At 34.0% G+C, this 20,147-nt stretch overlaps 1 protein-coding gene across 2 annotated transcripts; it reads right to left on the reverse strand.

The window, feature by feature from the left end:
- Positions 1–1,896: 1,896 nt before the first annotated feature.
- Positions 1,897–18,806, reverse strand: LOC123505585 (1,4-alpha-glucan-branching enzyme-like). 2 transcript variants are annotated; one of them, XM_045257075.1, is made up of 16 exons: positions 18,233–18,806; positions 16,611–16,780; positions 16,107–16,222; positions 12,418–12,444; positions 9,414–9,542; positions 8,844–8,988; positions 8,140–8,230; positions 7,094–7,303; positions 5,832–5,903; positions 5,172–5,343; positions 4,540–4,749; positions 3,729–3,900; positions 3,295–3,479; positions 2,974–3,081; positions 2,698–2,838; positions 1,897–2,081 (listed from the first exon to the last, which is right to left on the reverse strand). In XM_045257075.1, exons 1-16 carry the CDS (start codon positions 18,340–18,342, stop codon positions 2,034–2,036), a joined length of 2,106 nt encoding a protein of 701 aa, XP_045113010.1. In that variant the 5' UTR covers positions 18,343–18,806; the 3' UTR covers positions 1,897–2,033. The 2 variants fall into 2 exon arrangements, with proteins under 2 accessions (XP_045113010.1, XP_045113011.1); XM_045257076.1 differs by lacking the exon at positions 12,418–12,444 and having other exon boundaries at positions 18,233–18,805.
- Positions 18,807–20,147: the final 1,341 nt, after the last annotated feature.

The following is a 20,147-nucleotide window of genomic DNA, read 5'->3' on the forward strand; positions in this document are numbered from 1 at the left end:
GCGGATTCACACATATCAATATGTGACAGAAATTGGAAGTCGGTAGAGTTTCTAACTGAATATCGGAAACCAGTCGCACTAATATGTTGGTCTTGTTTGGTTGATTTGGGACTTTATGATGTCACGGAGAAAGGTTTGAAAATGTGGTCCAGCAAATGTAGAAAAGATGTTGGAGTTAGTTAGGGGAAAAGAGCACATCTGGGACACTAAAAACGAATTATACAGCAAAAAAGCATATGCAGATCAACGTTCAATGAGATCACTGCCACTCTCCAAGAGCTGTTTCCCTCTATGCAGGGTGTTGTTGGAATTTAGGATTGAATACTCATCAGGATTTAATTTTATCACAATGGTCATCAATACTAGAGGAAGACATCTTGTTGGGTAGCTGTTTATTTATATTCATTTCCCATTAACAAGCCAATACTTCCCAGTCACTATGTGTGAACGTGTTCCGACTCGAGAGCTCAGTCGATACTTCTAGCGATTTGCAATTTCAGTCACATATTGACACATATGAACCCACCTTTATCCTGAAAAAGATAACATAAATGCACATAAATCATCATGTATTACCATAATATATGATTCACCTTATTTATGTTTGGATGAACACGTACAATAATTAACAGAAAATGGGAGCACTTTGTGAATAATGTGCTCAAACACGGTATATACCGATATTTTCTGTAAAAACTTTTATACTTAACCATTCACAGATAACAAAAACATAGTATGAGAACACTGGAATACCCTGAAATAAATGTTTAACTTAACATTATAAAAGACATCAAGTGGTAGGTCCCTTTAATGGCAGATAAACAATTATAAACTGATACCCTGATCTAGACCTACTTTCATTTCTGTCAATCATGAGTATCATTGGGCAGCTTCATCTCTTATGTCTCATCCACCATGATAAATGCCTAACATACCACACAATCCCTTCTCTCAAGAGCCTAAAACACAATCACCATAGCAACAGTGCAGAGAAATCAAACTACTGTATTCATAAACATTTAAATTCATGATCAAGGCCAAAAATTTCCAGTAGTCTTCAAGAAGAACAAGGTTTTTATGACACAATGTGCATTTGAAAGAATGTGATGGATCTTCACCTAATATCACAATTTGAAATAAATACTGATAAATTAAAGCGAATACGGTATTCCTACCATTTTTTAAACACTGCTGTATTTTTGTTTGATATTGATGTTTGTAAATATATATATATATATATATATATATATATATATATATATATATATATATATATATATATATATATATATATATATATATTTACAAACACATCAATATCAAACAAAAATACAGCAGTGTTTAATGTTAGGAATACCATATTCGCTTTAATTTATCAGTATTTATTTCAAATTGTGATATTAGGTGAAGATTCATCACATTCTTTCAAATGCACATTGTGTCATAAAAACCTTGTTCTTCTTGAAGACTACTGGAAATTTTTGGCCTTGATCATGAATTTAAATGTTTATGAATATATATATATATATATATATATATATATATATATATATATATATATATATATATATATATATATATATATATATATATATATATATATATATATATATATATATATATATATATATATATATATATATATATATATATATATATATATATATATATATATATATATATATATATATATATATATATATATATATATATATATATATATATATATATATATATATATATATATATATATATATATATATATATATATATGACCTCATTATATCAAATTTCACATATATCAAATACAAAATTTATGTGATTTACTGAACAAAGGTACTGTATCTCCAATAACTTACTGTAATTTTTTCAAGGTATTCATACAAAATACATGACTACATAAGTCTTTTATGTACATTACTACTGACATGCACTTTACATAATTTTGGTGTACATATGGTGATGATAGTCAACCACATTTGGCACGATGAGCCAATACAATTCAGGCTATGCGCTTTACTGCTATGGAAACATCAGTCACATTTTGCCAAGACAATTGCAACCCGACTTGGAATGTAGACCTGCAATGCAAACATAAGTATTACTTCCCTTTGTTTCTCTGTACAAGTAACACTAGCTTATCAATGATATGTGTACAAATTTAATAAGGTTTTCTAAAAACATAAACTAAAGTGATCAACTTAAATCACGGATAGAACCACTTACTACATGCAAAATAAATAAATCAAATTCAAGCAGAAGCCAATGTCAACTTAGATAGAAATAACTACGTAAAGAAAGTATAAAAACTAAATATCTCTTCCCTACTTAACAACTGGGTTATGTTTCTGAGAACCCAATAGTATAGTGATTCATCATATAGGGACCTTAAGATTAAAAGGAAGGAAACAGAATACATTCCAATTAATTTCTACCTTTAAATGCTGCACAATCAAGAAAAATCATCCAACCTTTTCTTGAACCTCTCTAACATCTGTGCACTTGCCACATTCTTACTACTACAATTTTTTCGCACATTTACAACCATATTTGGGAACCAATTCTTTTCTACCATATCTTAAAATTTAATATTGCCTGGCTTAAAACCATTATATTGTATGCAATTACAGTAAGATCAGCACATAAGTATGCATGAACACTTTCCGATCTCTGACCTTGAAAATTTCCTTTACTCACCATCAGACTGCAAGGACGATTCTTGAAACTTTCATTCTTTGTGTGGAACTCAGTATTATGGTCAATTAGTTTATGGCCTCCAAACTCCTCAGCATCAGTGTCCAAAACGATTTTGTACTTCCCACTGGCACCCACACCAACCTATTGCAAAACACAATACTAAGACGTGTTCAACACATATACAACATATTACACAAACTGTGATAAATTATCCAGCACCTAAATGACAAAATCAGAGTACTTCACACTTAAATATAACTTTATAAATCATCTCACCTTATAATCAGAGTAACTCTTGTTGGGATGGAAATTAAATATGAAGACACAACCTGCTCGTTCAAAGACAACTGTTTTATCTCCCTCATCCTTGGTACTTGTATATCCCTGCAAATGATAAAATGAGGTACAAAAATGGACACTGATGAACTTTTATAATATCTTGCCCATGCCCTAAAAGCAGAAAATAGTTCAGTAATTCAACAAGATTACTTTTTTTCCCAATAGACTCCACAGATGGTACAAAGCAAGGCAATAGCATTATTTTACAAGGAAGTTCTATGCCAATCTTCATTTACACAACAAACATAAATTACTCACAGGATCAGCATTAAGCCAGCCATAAATACTCTCTGTTTTATTCATTGCAGCATCAAACTTATTCAAGTAGCTATACTTGAGAAGGTCATTGTCCACCACACTCCACTGCCTGCGAGCATAGTGGTAGCTCTCTTGATTACCCACCCGAGGGAAATCAAGCCATTCAGGGTGTCCAAATTCATTACCTGTTAGCAATATCAATTACTCTATTAAAGACTGCCATATTCTTAATTTTTAAAGATTGTCAGACACCCATTCATATATTATTAAGTGTCATGAGATTTAAACTATCAAATCCTAAGTTCCATCAGACCTCAAAATGATACAGGATACAAGTTAATTTCCTCTGAATTTGGCTTGTAATAAGTTAAGTGATTAAACATACAAAAACCCTCCAAACATTTCACATCACAGGACACTTGTTAGGATCTCACCCATAAAGTTCAGGTAGCCTTCCCCACCCAGTCCATGGGTGATGAGTCGTAACATCTTGTGCAAGGCAATACCACGATCAATAATGAATGAAGGCCCAGATACCTTTGACATACTGGTGTACATCTCCTTGTCCATGAGCCAGAAAGCAAGAGTTTTATCTCCAACTAGTGCCTGCAATAATTTCAAAGTAAATATTCTGAAACTTTAATTAGAGATGGAGCTTTTTAAATAGCTACCATCGATAATTCAAATAAAACTATGTCCCTACAATTTTTCTTTATGCTAGAAAAACTCTGACCAAGGAGAGAGAGAGAGAGAGAGAGAGAGAGAGAGAGAGAGAGAGAGAGAGAGAGAGAGAGAGAGAGAGAGAGAGAGAGAGAGAGAGAGAGAGAGAGAGAGAGAGAGACACCTTACTGAAGATACCAGTCCCTCCCCATAGATGAATAACAAAGTTTATAAATAAAAGTTCCTTGAAACTTCCCTCTTGAAAGAGTAACTCAAAGGTAGAAGAAAATAGAGAAACTGGGAGGTAAATCCAAAGTTCACCAATAAAACTAATGAAAGACTGAAAATACTGGTTAATTTTTGCATTAGGGAGGAGAGAAGAATAGAGATGAAAGAAGCCAAAGGAATGTGGGAGACATGAAGTGAGCACAATAAGGAGACCAGTTACTATGAAAGTACCAATAAAAGATAACAAGTGATACAACCATGCAGTGAAGAGAGAAGTTGAAGCCAGTTAGTTAGAAGAAAGGAATTCATAAAACAAGATGCTTTTGATTTCACCCAGTTCAAGAATCTCATTCGAACCTGATCATGGGATTCAGCATATGCAATGGTCTTCTCCTGGTAGCGTCTGTTCTCCAAGATGTGACAGATGTTCCCGATGTTCCAGTCATCATCAGACTTTTCCTTCAGGAGTTTGATCCACATGTCAGGAATTGCCATGCCAAGCCGGTAGTCAAATCCTCCACCACCTTCCTCCACAGGACGGCACAATGCAGGCATTCCAGAAACATCCTGCAGGAGTCTCTTATTAGAATAGTTTTCAAACACACCAAAAATAATAAACATGTGTTATTTAAATGATAAAAAAAAAATGGCTGATCATACTGAATAAAATAAACTGCAGCAACCAAAGAATGGCACAATTAAAGAAAGAAAAGAACAAGTACAAACACTAATTATGAAGAAAAATATCCACACACAAAGACAAAACTGATAATTTCATACTTGGAATTCAGAAGTACTCATACCAGGTGAAAAGAAAAAAAAAAAAAAAAACAGAAAATTTAAGTAACGACCAAAAACAGCCCTAGTATCAACATCGCAAGTAAGTTGAAGAGGGAAGGCACTTAAGGAAAAATATGGAAAACTTAAAAGCCATCAAATATAGCAAAACAATAATGAAACAAGACACTGTAATCCCATGCCAAACAAACCTCAGCAATGGTGATGGTCTCTGGATGTAACTCATGAAGCATGTGATTAGCCATCATTAGATATACTAACGACTCTGTGTCAACATTGAGGCCAAAGTACTCATTATAACTGCCACTGAATCCTTCCCCAACACCATGGGAGTGGTACAACATGGAAGAGACGCCATCAAACCTGGCAGACAAAACGATAAAATTACTCCACTGAAATAAAATCTCTCAACAAAAAAGTCAATAAAATTCAAAACTTTTTTCATCTATTAAAAGGGCTCATGTCATACAGGGAAATTTTAGTAATTCATATCATCCACACAACCAAGAGAAAACTGAGAAGAAAACTTGGAAAAAATTGAATTAGAATTCAAGGATTCTAGTTTATTTTCTCCTTTAGAAACAGAATTTTCATTCCTTTCTTTCTTTGATCTTGGAGCAAGCTGACCATTTTACAATATGTGAAATACAGGAGTTCCATCAGTATGGCACAAATAGTGTTTGTTTAAAAAAGTCTTACTGTCCTCAATATGCCACAGAACAACTCCAGTATCTAATCAAGATTAACATAATAGATACTGGAGTATATGACTGCTCCAAGAAATTAACTTTATTGACCAGTGTGAGAAAAGTGATATTTATACATTCTGTACCTTTTTGTGTCAACCATACCTGAAGCCATCAAATTTGTATTCTTCCAGGTACCACCGTAAATTTGACAACAGGAACCGCAACACCTCTCGGCTGATAACAGAAAGAAAACGTCTCATGAATCAATGTATGAAGAACACAAGCCAGTGAAAACAAAGATTGATCATTCTTTGGATCTAACTATAGTCTGACCAGCCTTAATTTACGGCCGTGGGGGGGCGAGCGTCTCTGTACAGTGTTGCCACGTTTTCACTACTGTTGTTCTGTTACTCTCTCTCTGCTTACCTTTGATTCTTTAGTAAGTCATTTATAATTGTATATATATATATATATATATATATATATATATATATATATATATATATATATATATATATATATATATATATAAGTGAGTGGCACGAGGTCAGTCACGTCGCCACCACAATGTGTCAAGGCCACCAGCTCAGTGTGGAAGAGTTGCCGCTCGCAAGTGAATAATGCTTTTTTTTTCACTTAGGTATTGGCATATACCTACTATTTTGTAAAAATAGAAACTACACATTAGCTTGGCTTACGAATTATGAATGCGATTATGCCTCACCCTTGAAATTACTGTAAAAGCCAGTAAATGTGAGCATTTTATCTTATAATTATAGCAACATCTGGTACTACAAGGTGAGGCTATTCGGCCTGGCCAGGCTGGGTTCATCAGTATTGCCGCCACTCACAAGACTTCTACTATTTTTTTTTTTTACTTTGGATAATAGATTATTTCTTTTTTTCCATGCTCATTATCTTATATCTGTAACGCTGATATTATTACACACCCTAAACATATGCTAAGTACCATTATAAGTTACTACAGTTGATATCAGCAACACTGTTGAATATGTATGCCATGTTTGTATGGTACTATATAGTTTTTTTATGCATATGATGGTTATTGTTGATTCAGCCATCTATATACACAAGTCGAAATTTTATACATCTGAATTGATGGTATTTGCAATGCCTTGTACACCAATAACTTCCATTTCACATCGCATTTTTGGGAAACGTGGCAGGACTGTAGAGCTACCCTCGCCCCACCACAGGCGTAAATTAAGCCCAGTCAGACTATAATATAGGGCAAAAAAATTAAAATGTGGCAAGGAATCAAGATGAAAAGCTAAAATAAGATTCAAATACTAACCTTAACAAATATACACATCATTATAAGAAAATATTAACAAATTATATAAAAAGCAGCAGCTTAAAGAATGAAGAAGAAATCTACACTAACTGCAATAGTTCAGCAGTACCTGGAGTAATTGAAGAGCCTGGAATCCCAAAGTGGATGAATTCCTCTGGATCCTCCATGGAAATAGCAAGAATCTGAACCATCAAATTCATTGAGACCATCCATCACATTCTTGGAAGCATGAGAGTGAACAACATCTAGAAGGACAAACAGGCCCATTGAATGGGCAGTATCAACCAGTTCCTTTAGTTCCTCAGGTGTACCATACCGACTGAAAGGTAAAATAAGGTTGCAATTAGTTTGCACTTTCTAACTACAGTCTAGGCTGGACTGAGCAAACACAGTTAAGTGTGTGCCTGATTATCTGGTGCAGTGTGGTAGCATGTGAGTTACTTAGCTTCCCCCCACCCTTTGTCTCAGAGCAATACATTCCCAATATAGTAACACTGTTTGGTGAATGCAACATGGTCAAAAATACTTTTTATCTAATCTACCTTAATATTTATATTACAGTATTCATACACTACTTAAACCAGGGGTTCTCAAAGTGGTCGGTATCGACCCACAGGGGTCAATCAGAACATCCAAGGGGTCGATGAATAGCCAGGGGGTCGAAAAGGGAACGATGAATAATCAGTGGGTCAGTGAATGTTTACTGCTGGAGTAGAAGGGGCCATTTAATTCTCCTATTTGAAATTCTGTGTGATACCTTTTTATCATACCTTATAGCTGCTACTACTACTACTATTACTACTACTACTACTTACTACTACTACTACTACTCATATTGATTTTGGCATCGGTGTTTTTCCCTTGAATTATGAATTAAAAGCTAGGGGGTCGACAGAAAATTTTAAACTTCATTGGAGGTCAACAAGCTAAAAAGTTTTGAGAACCCCTGACTTAAACATTACTAATGATCTACCAAAAAAATCATGAGAAGAAGCCAGCAATATATGTAAAACTACATTATATGGTCTTCAATTTAATGAGTAATGATTCATCTATCTTTTTCTAATCAAGAGTTTAGAAATTTGACCTGCTTTTATATAATTGATGCATTCATCTTCTAGCCACTAAGAATGAAAAGAGTCCTTGATGGCTTACCTTGATGCAGCAAAGAAACTTGTGACTTGATATCCAAAACTAGCATAATATGCATGCTCCATGATGGCCATTATCTGAATTGCATTATAACCTGAAAAGAGATAGTACTTTACGTACTCACAACATGGAACTTCCATGAAGCAAACATTCTTTAAGTGCCATGTGAAGATGTGTGTGATGTTTTCAGAACAACTGATGACCACATTAAAATCAGATAACTTATCTGCTCTTCAGAGGTGAGTCCAGGCCAAATGTTTTATTTAATACATTTTGTATAGTTGTTAAAAAAGAAAACCAATACTCATTCAAATAAGTGGACACAAGATAGTGTATGAGGTGAGTATGATAAAGGAAACAGGAGAACACTACACCCAATACAATGACCATGTGGTTAAAGACTGGAAAGAAACAAGTATCTCTGGGGGAAATGAAAGAAAAGCTCAAGAAAAGACATATGGTAGTAGGTGGTTGTCCTAAAGGACAGGAATATAGAAAATATGGTTTGAGGTAGAGTATGAGACATGCAGATGGATGGTGATTGAGAGCTGTATCCTGTTGCTTTCTTATGACTCTCACTGTAACTCTTTACTTCACATATCCTTTATCAGATTTTCATTCTGCCAGTGATGACTACTATTAAAGGCTTTAGAGACATCAGTCTTATCTTATAATTTCAATGAATAATCACATGGAAATATTCTTACCTAATTTGAGTATTCTTGGAAGAACATTAGCAGTAAATTCTTTGTAAGTACCAACTCTGTGCTCCTCAGTTGCTATACCAACATGGCACTCGTATACCTTTAGGCTTGTTGGCTTACAAGGACGAGGGTGCTTAAAGGTATATCTCTGTGGAACAGTTACATGTTAATTGAGTATGCTGTCAGAATATTCAGGAATAAGGAAGCATGATATGATAAACATATGTAAACAATAACACAACATTTTGTTAAAAATCTGTCAATGAAAGATGAATAATAAAAATCACTTTGACAATCTTTCAGTATAGAGACATTAACTACACCTTTGTTTCAACATTCAGTCATAAGTTATTTCTTGACTAATAAAGTAAGTGCAATTTTTCTTTACATGTCTCTCATATTTTCCTCCACTTGCTCTAATTGCACACCATTTTTCTAGTAAATTGGCAATCCATAATATGGCTAGGCAAGCGGATGGCACCCTTTACTACCCTAGACCAATGAGTGATAGTTTGTTCATAGCCATTAACACAGACTGGATGATTCAACCCTTTGCTCAAGCAAGAGACTCACTTCATTTGCTGGAGGATTCCAGAAATGATGTTGATATGCTGTCCCTTCATGTTTTGGAGGCTGAACCACATATGTGGCCCAGGGACATAATCTGTCCTCCATGGTGTCCTTGGGGGTCAAAACACCAACCTGATGGAAGTAATGACAACAGTAAGTAAAAATTTTCAAAACCTATATAAATATTTCTAGTATGAATGGAACTTTGAGGCAAAGGCTACATCGACATAAAACTCATCATATATTAATATATCAGAAATAACAACAAAGCTCATTTTCAATTTTCAAAAGTAGGACATACGTACAGTACACAAAAGTTAGTAATAACATACATCAAAATCACTGCAATCAACATATCCCCTCAGCAAGCATACATTAACACCTGGATGTATGTATGTACAATACATGTATTTACCAAAGCTTCACTTGGAAGGCCAATGTAACATTATGCTAATCACAAAGTTTCAACTAAATCAAGAGACGGAACTATCTTAGTTACAATTACATAAGTATGATTCAATCTTCATCGCCAACTTCCTAAAGAAAATCCAGGAGAGAGTGGGTATGGAACTAAGAGGTTTAAGCTAAGGAGAGGAAGAAATACAAGTGAGCTGAGGTCTTGTGGTGCTACTGTATAAGGACAAAATAATGATAATGCACAGGAAGTAAAGCAAGAAAAGGTGACATTAAAGGAAGGGGTCTTAGTAAAGGGTAATCACACCAAATGGAGCTAAATAAATAAGTAAAATGGAATGTAAGGAGGCAATATAATGTAAATGTCTGCTACAACATTTGAAGAAAGGTAATAAATAATAATAATGAGGAGGATTATGATGAATCACAAGAGTAACTCCAGGATACTTCAAACTTCATCCCTCTGTCTCTAGTGCATGGTTCTCACAGTCGCCTTCACTCTGCAAACTCTCACGATGCATAATACTATGACAGGTTGATTATTATAATAATTACATATAATAATAAAGAATGCAAAATATAAACACACACACACACACACACACGACACTCCAACAAGATCATGAAAAGCCAATGTTTGAGAATCACTAAAAGTTGTTTCCCACATAGGATGGTGGACACCTGGAACAGCTTGAGTTAAGAGATTGTAACAGTAGAAAATGTATATAAATTTAAGGAAAAGTTGGATAAAATAGATATGGAAACAGGTCACTATAAGCCCCACTTGAACCCTGTAATACATATATAATTAGGTAAACACACACACACACACACACACACACACACACACACACACACACACACACACACACACACCGCGTAGTGTAACGGTTAGCACTCTCGACTCACAATCCAGAGGGCCGGGTTCGAGTCCCGGGAAGCTGGGAGGCAAATGGGGAAGCCTCTTAATGTGTGGCCCCTGTTCACCTAGCAGTAAATAGGTACGGGATCTAACTCTAGAGGTTGTGGCCTCGCTTTCCCGGTGTGTGTTGTGTGTGATGTGGTCTCAGTCCTACCCAAAGATCGGTCTATGAGCTCTGAGCTCGCTCCGTAATGGGGAAGACTGGCTGGGTGACCAGCAGGCGACCAAGGTGAATTACACACACAGTCTGCATGCATAAGTGTACTCATCCCCCTCCCCCATCCCAGATAATACATGCAGTTATAATACAAAAATATGGTACAAAATGCTGTCACACTGACTCACAATCATTACAAAGGATAAAAGTTCACAACTAATATGGAAACTAAATATAGTTTCAGGAAAGAAAAAATATGCTACACACATTTGTGTCTGATCAAATTTTCAGATGAAAAAATCTACATTCACACACCAACATGCCTTACAATAAAGAACACTCCTTATAAAGAATAACTCTAGCTACAAAAGATACAGAATCCAATAATGCACATGTTTGAAGGTAACAGAATCTAATACACACCTGTGAACACAAACGCTAAGTGTGTATGATTTTTTGGGGCATATGTATAAATCATGACCTCAGTTTCTGAAATCATCTCAAAATGGTATTGCATCAAATAATTTCAGGTGAGTAACTAAAGAAACCTGACACATATGAAGACATAGAGCTGCCCTCTTGATCTCTGTTACTTCAATATACTTTGAAGCTTCATCATGTATTACTACTATCACAGCAAAAATACTAGTGGTCACAAAAGAAAATAATATGTTATCACCATTAAGACCATACTTTAATTCTGCAGACCACAGCATATGAGTTTTCTATTGCAAGAGTAAGATAAATTTTTCATTAATAATCAATAAATACCTGAGCCTGTATTTAAACTTCAGTACAACTCTTATTACTGTAATTACATGCATTTTACAAATGTTGAACCTGTGTTTGGGAACAGGTCAATGTTCTAATAAGCTAACAACAATATGTAGAAATGTATCCATATCTTTCAGAAAAAAAAAAAAAAAAAAAAAAAAAAAAAGTCACTGACCATATACACTATACTAAGTAATAATGAATAGCAAAAGTACGATCATGAAATATGATGAAGGCAATAAATATTATCTTTTTTTTTTTTCATGTGGTAAAGCTTACTCTGGAAAATCATTGAAAGTGATGAAAGATTTTGAAGAAACAATCATTAGATTCAGAAAAAATGCCAAATATCAAACAAGAACACAATGACACTTAAAAATTAAGAGTAAATCACTTAAAGATTAAGAATAAATCACAAAATGTACAAAATATAACTAAATGAAGTATCTCATAACAGTGAGCTCTATGAAATTACTGGATACTAATTATGTTCAGTAGTCAACAAATCTACTATACTTACTTTCACTGTGTTTTGCATTTTCTTTCAATTTAATCCTTTGACCTGCTCAACACAATCTGTCATCAGGTTTACAAGGATATTCTCAGCATACCAGAGAACTTAAGAAAGAGAAAATACTAAACACTGTGGAAGTAAGCATGGCAGGCTGATCTACTGTTAACCATTATCACAAGCACAAAGCCAACCTCAAAGCACCCATGCACAGCTACCTTCATTTTACCTCATCTTTGGATGTCAACACACCAATCTAGAAAATAAAAGTTATTATGATTGATTAAAAGAGCATAAAAACAGTAATAAATCTACAAATATTAGACAAAGAACAAAAAGTGCACTATATTAGCTCTGCAAAAGAACTTCTTCCATGAAGCTTGAGCATCTTAATTTTTCTTGTCAGTGAGGAACTCAGTGCAGTAGAACTGAGTTTTGAGAAAACTCAGAAAAATAAAAAAATAAAATAAAAATAAAAAATTCAAAAGACTGTATCTTAGGCAGTGATGAAAGTATCTCAATAATTCTGGTACTTCATTTTTAGAAGTACACTTGAAAAAAAGCTAACAAGAAACTGTAATAGCAAACTACCAATTCAAATGTGTAGTATTTTGTACTTAGGTGACAAAATTTTCATGTGCATCTGTTGATGCTAATAATAAAACAACATTAATATGAATGCAAGTGCAATAGCAAAAGTAGGTAATGATGGGCAGGAGACAAGTCAAAGACCTGATACCAAACTCAAAATTAGCAACTACACGCACTCAACCATATATTATATTATTCCTTTTCTATAAACAAAAAAATTTATTCAATAAGGCTTCACTGCAGGAGACATATTGTCCATCAATATGCTTTTCTATATCAAGGATACTGTGAAAGTGGTTTATTATTCACAGAGGTGGGCACGATTAGAAAAAATTAAAGTTCGATTAGCAATTGTGGATTCACCAGCTCATCAAGTACGATTACATTATCCTATTCAGGTGTAAAAAATTTAAGTCTAATTACCGATTATCTGATTATTCAATTCAATTTAAGTTTTTAAAAGCGGTTCAATATTTTTAAAAGTGATCTCATGTTTTTAAAGTGATTTTCAATGTTTCTAAAGGGAATTTAATGCTTTTTTAGCCTAAATAAATTATTACATAAAATAAATTTAAAGTCGCCTTCGGGTTTGAAGTTATTCCCCGCTGAATTTTGAGTATCTTTGAGCAATTGGTGCATGCAGCCTTGTTGTCCAAGACCCTTAAGAACAGTGCAATGTGCTTGCAACTGTTCTCCTGGCTGAGGCTGGGGCGGTCTGTCTCCATTGCAGCGTTGCTCTTATGGAAGGAGCAGTGTAGCAGCAGCTTGCTCTCACGACAACCACCTCTAAACTGGTGCGGCGCACCACTTAACAGATATGAGACGCATATGGAAAAACTAAAACTAAACGCGTATTATACCTACATATTTCAAACTTGTAAAATGTAACTATTTTATTACGTATACGACTTACTAATTAATTATTTTACACATTATATTATGGAGAAAATACGAGTGAATAAAACAGAATAAAACAAAACAGAAAAAAAAAAAAAAAAAAAAAAAAAAACACGAGAAAAAAAAAATCTATTAAGAAACTGCTGTAACGAAAAAACAAAGACGTCGTCAACCTGGATTAATCACAAAATAACTTCAAAATTTGGCAGTCCAATTGTGAGTATCAGATTCAATTGGCGAGGATTAGTCCAATTTTATAGTCCAATTTGAAAATATGAGTCCTATTAATTAGATAATCAGACTTCTGAATCGAACTGCCCACCTCTGATTATTCACTTTGCCTAAACAAGAAACTTTCATACAATGAGTTTTTTCTGTTCTTTTTGCACTGAACTTCTCAAATACAAGCCAAACAGATGATCATATTCAAGAACTTTTGACTGTATGTCAATCAGTAAAACACCAAAACTAGTAATGCAAATATTTCCATGACAGTCTATGATATAGTTTGCCAATAGTTGTATCATCCTCATCAGCTTCAGAGCAGGTCTGCACAAACTGCCATTCCAGCTTGAGCTGGACAAAAACTTTTCCCTAATATTTTTAACATTGAAAGCAGGCATGCCATGTCAAATCTAGTTCAAGCTAACAAAATAAGTAAATAAATAAATTAATTAATCAATAAATAGATTAATAGATAAATGAAAAAGCAAACAAATAAATAAAACTTCATTAAATGGCTTATGATCACATGAATGACATCAGTTAAGCTGCACAAAAATTATATAAAACACAGCCATAAGGATGAGTTAAATGAAAAGCCAGGCCAATGACAAACAGAGAGCAAAAGTCTTGGAGACAAAATGCAACAACCTCCATTTGTTTGGTAGTGTCCTGCTACTGAGCAGATCAGTAGCAGACAGGTGAATATGGAAGTGAAGAAAAATTTTGTAGCTGTACAATTGATGCCAAACAAACTGATCTATGACCACTCATAATATCTACTAGCAACACGATGATGTAATGCTGCAGTAAATAGTGGAAAAGCAGATAAAAGAAAAAAAAAATGCACTGCTAACTGCTCAGAAATTACATTGTTTTTGACCAAAAAACCCTTCAAACTTACATTCACTCCATCTTCAGCCAGATTCTTTCCTTTGCTTATAGATGAAATAAAACAATGGGATGGGCTGAAAGTTGTGGTTTACAGATGAAAGCTGTGATTTGTGAATAAATTACACAGGTACAATGACAAGAACATAAACTTAATTTTCCTTTTTAATCTATAAGGACATCATGCTAGCTCTATCTATCAATGTTTTCTATATATATCTAGAGGTTATGAACATAAACATCAAATAAACAATGAACTACTTAATTAACAGTAAAAACTTGTAATTCATGTTATAAGTAGTAGCAAATACTAGGCTTATTGAATTATATATCCAAGATACAAGTTATTCTTGCATATAATCCAGGTATGAAAAGATTACCATACATATATTAGACTGCTTTACATAAAAAAAAAAAAAAAAAAAACATTCTGAACAAGAAAACAATATGGCATTTGACAGATCCCCACAAAATTAGCAGTGATTGCTACTTTCTACAATAGATGACAATTTGCCTTGAAAAATAATAGCCATACATAATTTGCTTGAATACAAAACTTATCACAAGATCTCAATATCTGTGCAATGTAAGTTAATGTAAAGAAAGCCACATAACTTTTCCACAGAAATCTAACAAAAAAAAATTTTTACAGTATTTTTCCTAAACAATACATTCAACATGACGGTGCTTTTTCAGTGATGAGATGACAAATATCAAGTGAGCAGGAAAATTAGCAACTGAAAACTTACTCTTCATGAGCATCTAGATGGAATTTCTGCTTTGTATTATTAAAAGCACTCTCCTTATATAAGATATTAGGATTATGATGTAATTTTATATGAAAATGAGTAAAAAAATAAAAACACTTAGTAAAAGGAAAATAACTGAATTCTACCTATATATACAATATTTATGAATTAAAAAGACTTACATTTCACTACACGCATAGTTTATATTCTCAATTCTTTCACCATTATAGTTTAATAGTTCTTATATTCAATAGTCAATTTTTTCACCTGAATTAAATTTAATAAAAAATAAAGTACCTAGCACTAACATCCCTAGGACAAGTAGCTAACCATTTTATTATAAACTCTGGTATGAAATACTGACCTAAATTTGAAATCAGCTCTGCAACAAGTTAAAGAGTGAATGTCACACACCAAAAGGCAATAAATACATGTCAAAACTACAATCCATATAGAAATAAAGCTGAATGAGATTTCTTGTCCCTGAAAAATAATAAACTATCAAGGATTGAAAAACTGGTATGAAAAAATATAAGATTTATCCTTAACACCACTCAGTTTTACTTACCTTTACTCGAGACATGTGCTTGATAGGACAGGAGCCATCAGGAGCTGCTGGAATATGTATCTCCCATTTTCCATAATCCAACTTCTTGAAGGGGTGGGAAAGTTTATTCCAGTCATCTGAAAAAAAAAAAAAGTATCAGAAAAAGAAAGACAGACGAGGAGTTAAGTCACAGTCAAAACTGATTGTCCTGGCCCATTTACTATCATGACATGTTGAACTTTCCTACAATAATGACATATCTATAATCCAACCTAAAGGTGATCTGAAAATGGACAAGTCTTGACTGAGTTCAAAACTCCAATCACAAAAAAATTAAATTCACAGAACTGCAAAGTGATTCCTGGTAAAGGAATGATCCCTGGCATTCTCCAAGAATCTATATAGTGTGATAACTAAGAAATTGTAATCCTGGCATTTACAAGAACATATCATATAAAATTATGAAGCCAAATAATTTCCCATGTTATCATCATAATATAATACTTTGTGTAAGTGTATTCTTACTAAAGTCTCCCTTCAAGAAGAGCCCCTGAGCCAGAGGAGCCCATTCATGGCATGTAATGCTGTTGTCTGGGTTGACATGAAGACCAAATTTTTCATAGCCTCGAGAAAATTTTTCAAGTCCATCTTCTTCTGCATTGATCTGCTTCAATAATCCTTCAAAGCATCCATATCTTGAAAGGAAACAATAGTACAATAGCATGACAACAATATTAAAAAAAAAAAAAAAATCATGAGGTAACTCACCCAGCCAGTGATCTAACCGAACCTAAAAGTCCCTTACCTACCTTACAGGTAATAAGGACAAAATGTATAAATTGGCATTCTGACCTAAATGGTCAGACAAAAGAGGAAAAATAGGATGGTTATGGAAGCAGATTACAAAAGTAAAGTCAAGGAAGGCAGTTACTGTATTTCTACATAAAGGCAAAAGGTTGTAAGAATGAGTGTCATAATTATAGGTATGAATTTGTTTGGTGTGCCAAGAAAAGCCTATGGCATTCTTGATTGAGAGATCAATAGAAGTGACTAAGGTGAATGTCAGTGAGGAACACAGAGGATTTTGAAAAGAAAAAGGTTGTGTTTATCTTATCTTTAGGATTAAAATTAGAAAAAGATGAGGTTCTTTGCAGGATTCATTGACTTAGAACAAGGATATGATAAGGCAGATAAGGAAGGGAGCCATGTGAAACGATAGTGTAGAACTGTTGTTGGAAAGAATAAGCTTTTTATGGAGATGCAAGTGCAAGGAGAGACAACCAAGAGATAACTTACATTACTGATTTCATTAGGAAATCAAGTGATGGTGGGAAATGGCAACTGGAAGTAATCTTATAATCCCACAATGGTAAGTATGTCTTTTAGGTAGTGGTAAGTAAAACTCTACCATGTGCAAGATGAGGAAGGTAAGATAGGCATTACACTTAACCAATCAAGATATGTGCCTGATGAATAGCCAAGGAAGATTGAGTTCTGAGTTCTTTAAGTGGACAGATAACAATGGTTTTAGATTTAGCAAATGTCATTCCTACAATGTCACTCAAGAGCTTGTGTTAATGTTGCAGCTCAGCGAGGTAAAGCCATACCAAGATAGTTCACTGGAGGCCTGAAGGCTGTCATTGTAAGAGGCTTGAATATTGTCATCCCTCATGACAATCAGCTTGCTAATTAAATCAACTCACTGGAAATGTTTAATAAATCCATATCAATATGACCAACAATAATAGAGCTTATCTAGTATATGAAAAATGCAGTTAATCAAGCAATAGAATAGCATGTGATTCACATAGAGACCAGACATATCCTAGAGTAAAACTGTCAGAGTATGTAACTAAATGAGTTATCTGCTACACAACATTACCTATTTGTTCTTGTATTTCTTATCATTCTTGTTTTGTTTTGTTTTGTTTTTGTCCTAATTAACATATTACTTCAACAGTGCTCTTACAATCATATATAAACTACAGTTAAAGAACGTGGATCCCATAAATGCGCAGTAATAATCACCAAAATCCGTGACACAGAAATACTACCAGTAGTGGTGGTAACATCACAAAATCGTTAAATAAATTTTCATACATCCCTTGTCAGTGCTACAAAATTGAAAACATCATAAAGCCACTCACCTCCTCCTTATCTCCCTCTCGTAAGGGTTTAAATAAGGATCCCGGTGTAATAGATCGACTAATTTTGGTACCACGACATCATTGGGATCCACCGTCAACATATTCCCCATTATAAAAGGTGACGAGGTTGAGCTTCTTGTACTGAGTGCTGATAGTAGAGTCGAGGCGAGGGTAAGCGCGGCACTCCACCTGTAACTCTGTCAACCTTGTCGAACTTGCTTTCGAGCTGCTGGTTGTCTTGTATTCTGGTTCCTCTGCTTGTTGATTAAAAAAAATATATTGTCTTATTTTCGGTGCGTGTTTTCTTTAGTTATCACCCTTTGATAAGCCAACAACTCCGCCCCAGGTTGCAATACGTCTCAGTTATCCTCGTTTTTTCCCCTGTTCTTCTGCTTGTCAGCCACTAAACTCTGCCACCTTCTTCTCCTCTAAGCAGTATGTATCAAATGGTGACAGACAGATCCGTGCAGTGTTCTTTGCACGTCGGTATCACACGTATCGCAGAGCTGAACACCAGCTAGCAGAAGTCGCCTTGCCTCAACCCTGGCGACCCTCACACAGCTGTTGCCGGGCGAACGATAACCTCCAAAATTTAACTAAGTTGGAAACTCAACATAATTCTTTAATGATAATTCTGTTTATAAATCCTAGGTTGCTTTAGATCACCACTCAGTATGCCACGTCCAGCAACTATAAGATCTTTTTTCATTATAGTGACAAAAAAGTCAACCAAGGGTGAGGTAAACAGTGGCGCTTGGAAACAGCCACCGGTAACAGAACCCGAAGATAGCCCGTTCCGCAGAGTGATTAGGAGGGTACAAGGAAAAAAAAAAGTTAGTCTTAAAGGGGAATGGTTATCTGAGAAAGGTTCTATGCTTCTGCTTCACCACTTAACTTGAGGAAAAGATACACAAAAGAAAAATTCAAACAAACTGTAGGCGTGATCTGCACGTGCTTGTCATTGGCGAAGGTCAAGTTCGTTGCGCTAAGTTTAGGACTGTCATATTATTACCGCATGTCCAAACTGCCAACTGAATGAGTTTCTCTGTGTGATGAGACTGAAATGTGTATAGGTATGTATAAATGGCACTATTTTCCATAATAGAGCACATGTCTGTTAGAATAGACAGAATGTTAACACTTTCTACATGCAACGCATCACAATGGTTAAATCGTCTATAAATAAATATTATGGTTAATCTGTAGACAGCTGGCTGAGCTCCATTGTTTTGTAATTCTATTTACGTAGATATTAAGAAAAGTGTTGGACCAACGTTAATGCATTGTCCGTGAACTGGTGCGTGTACTTCATGTACGTATCTATGCATGTAGGTACCTACGTAGCAACTCATTTAAAGCACTCAAGGTTATGTCAATGGCTTGTACAGAAATTTTGGGAGATATAGCCGAGAGCGAAGATAGCAGCCACACAGAGTGATGTTACTTGTTAGTATTGTAGTAGTAGTAGTAGTATATAGTAGTAGTAGTAGCAGCAGCAGCAGCAGCAGCAGCAGCAGCAGCAGTAGTAGTAGTAGTAGTAGTAGTAGTAGTAGTAGTAGTTGTTGTTGTTGTAGTAGTAATAATAGTAGTAGTAGTAGTTGTTGTTAATGATGATGGTGATGGTAATGATTTAATTATTATTATTATTATTATTATTATTATTATTATTATTATTATTATTATTATTATTATTATTATTATTATTATTATTATTATTATCATTGTTATTATTATTATTATTTTTATTATCATTATTTTTTATCATTATTATTATCATTATTATTATTGTTATTGTTATTATTATTATTATTATTATTATTATTATTATTATTATTATTATTATTATTATTATTATTATTATTATTATTATTATTATTATTATTATTATTATTATTATTATTATTATTATTGTTGT

This window comes from Portunus trituberculatus, chromosome 18, assembly GCF_017591435.1.
Source record: "Portunus trituberculatus isolate SZX2019 chromosome 18, ASM1759143v1, whole genome shotgun sequence".
Taxonomy (NCBI): Eukaryota; Metazoa; Arthropoda; class Malacostraca; order Decapoda; family Portunidae; genus Portunus; species Portunus trituberculatus.

Coding starts and splice junctions, on each gene's coding strand:
- LOC123505585 (XM_045257075.1), bottom strand. CDS start 18,342: ATGGGGAATATGTTGACGGTGGATCCCAATGATGTCGTGGTACCAAAA. Junction 3,480..3,728: donor AGGCTACCTGAACTTTATGG/GTGAGATCCTAA, acceptor TATTGCTAACAG/GTAATGAATTTGGACACCCT. Junction 2,839..2,973: donor AGAGTTACTCTGATTATAAG/GTGAGATGATTT, acceptor GTTTTGCAATAG/GTTGGTGTGGGTGCCAGTGG.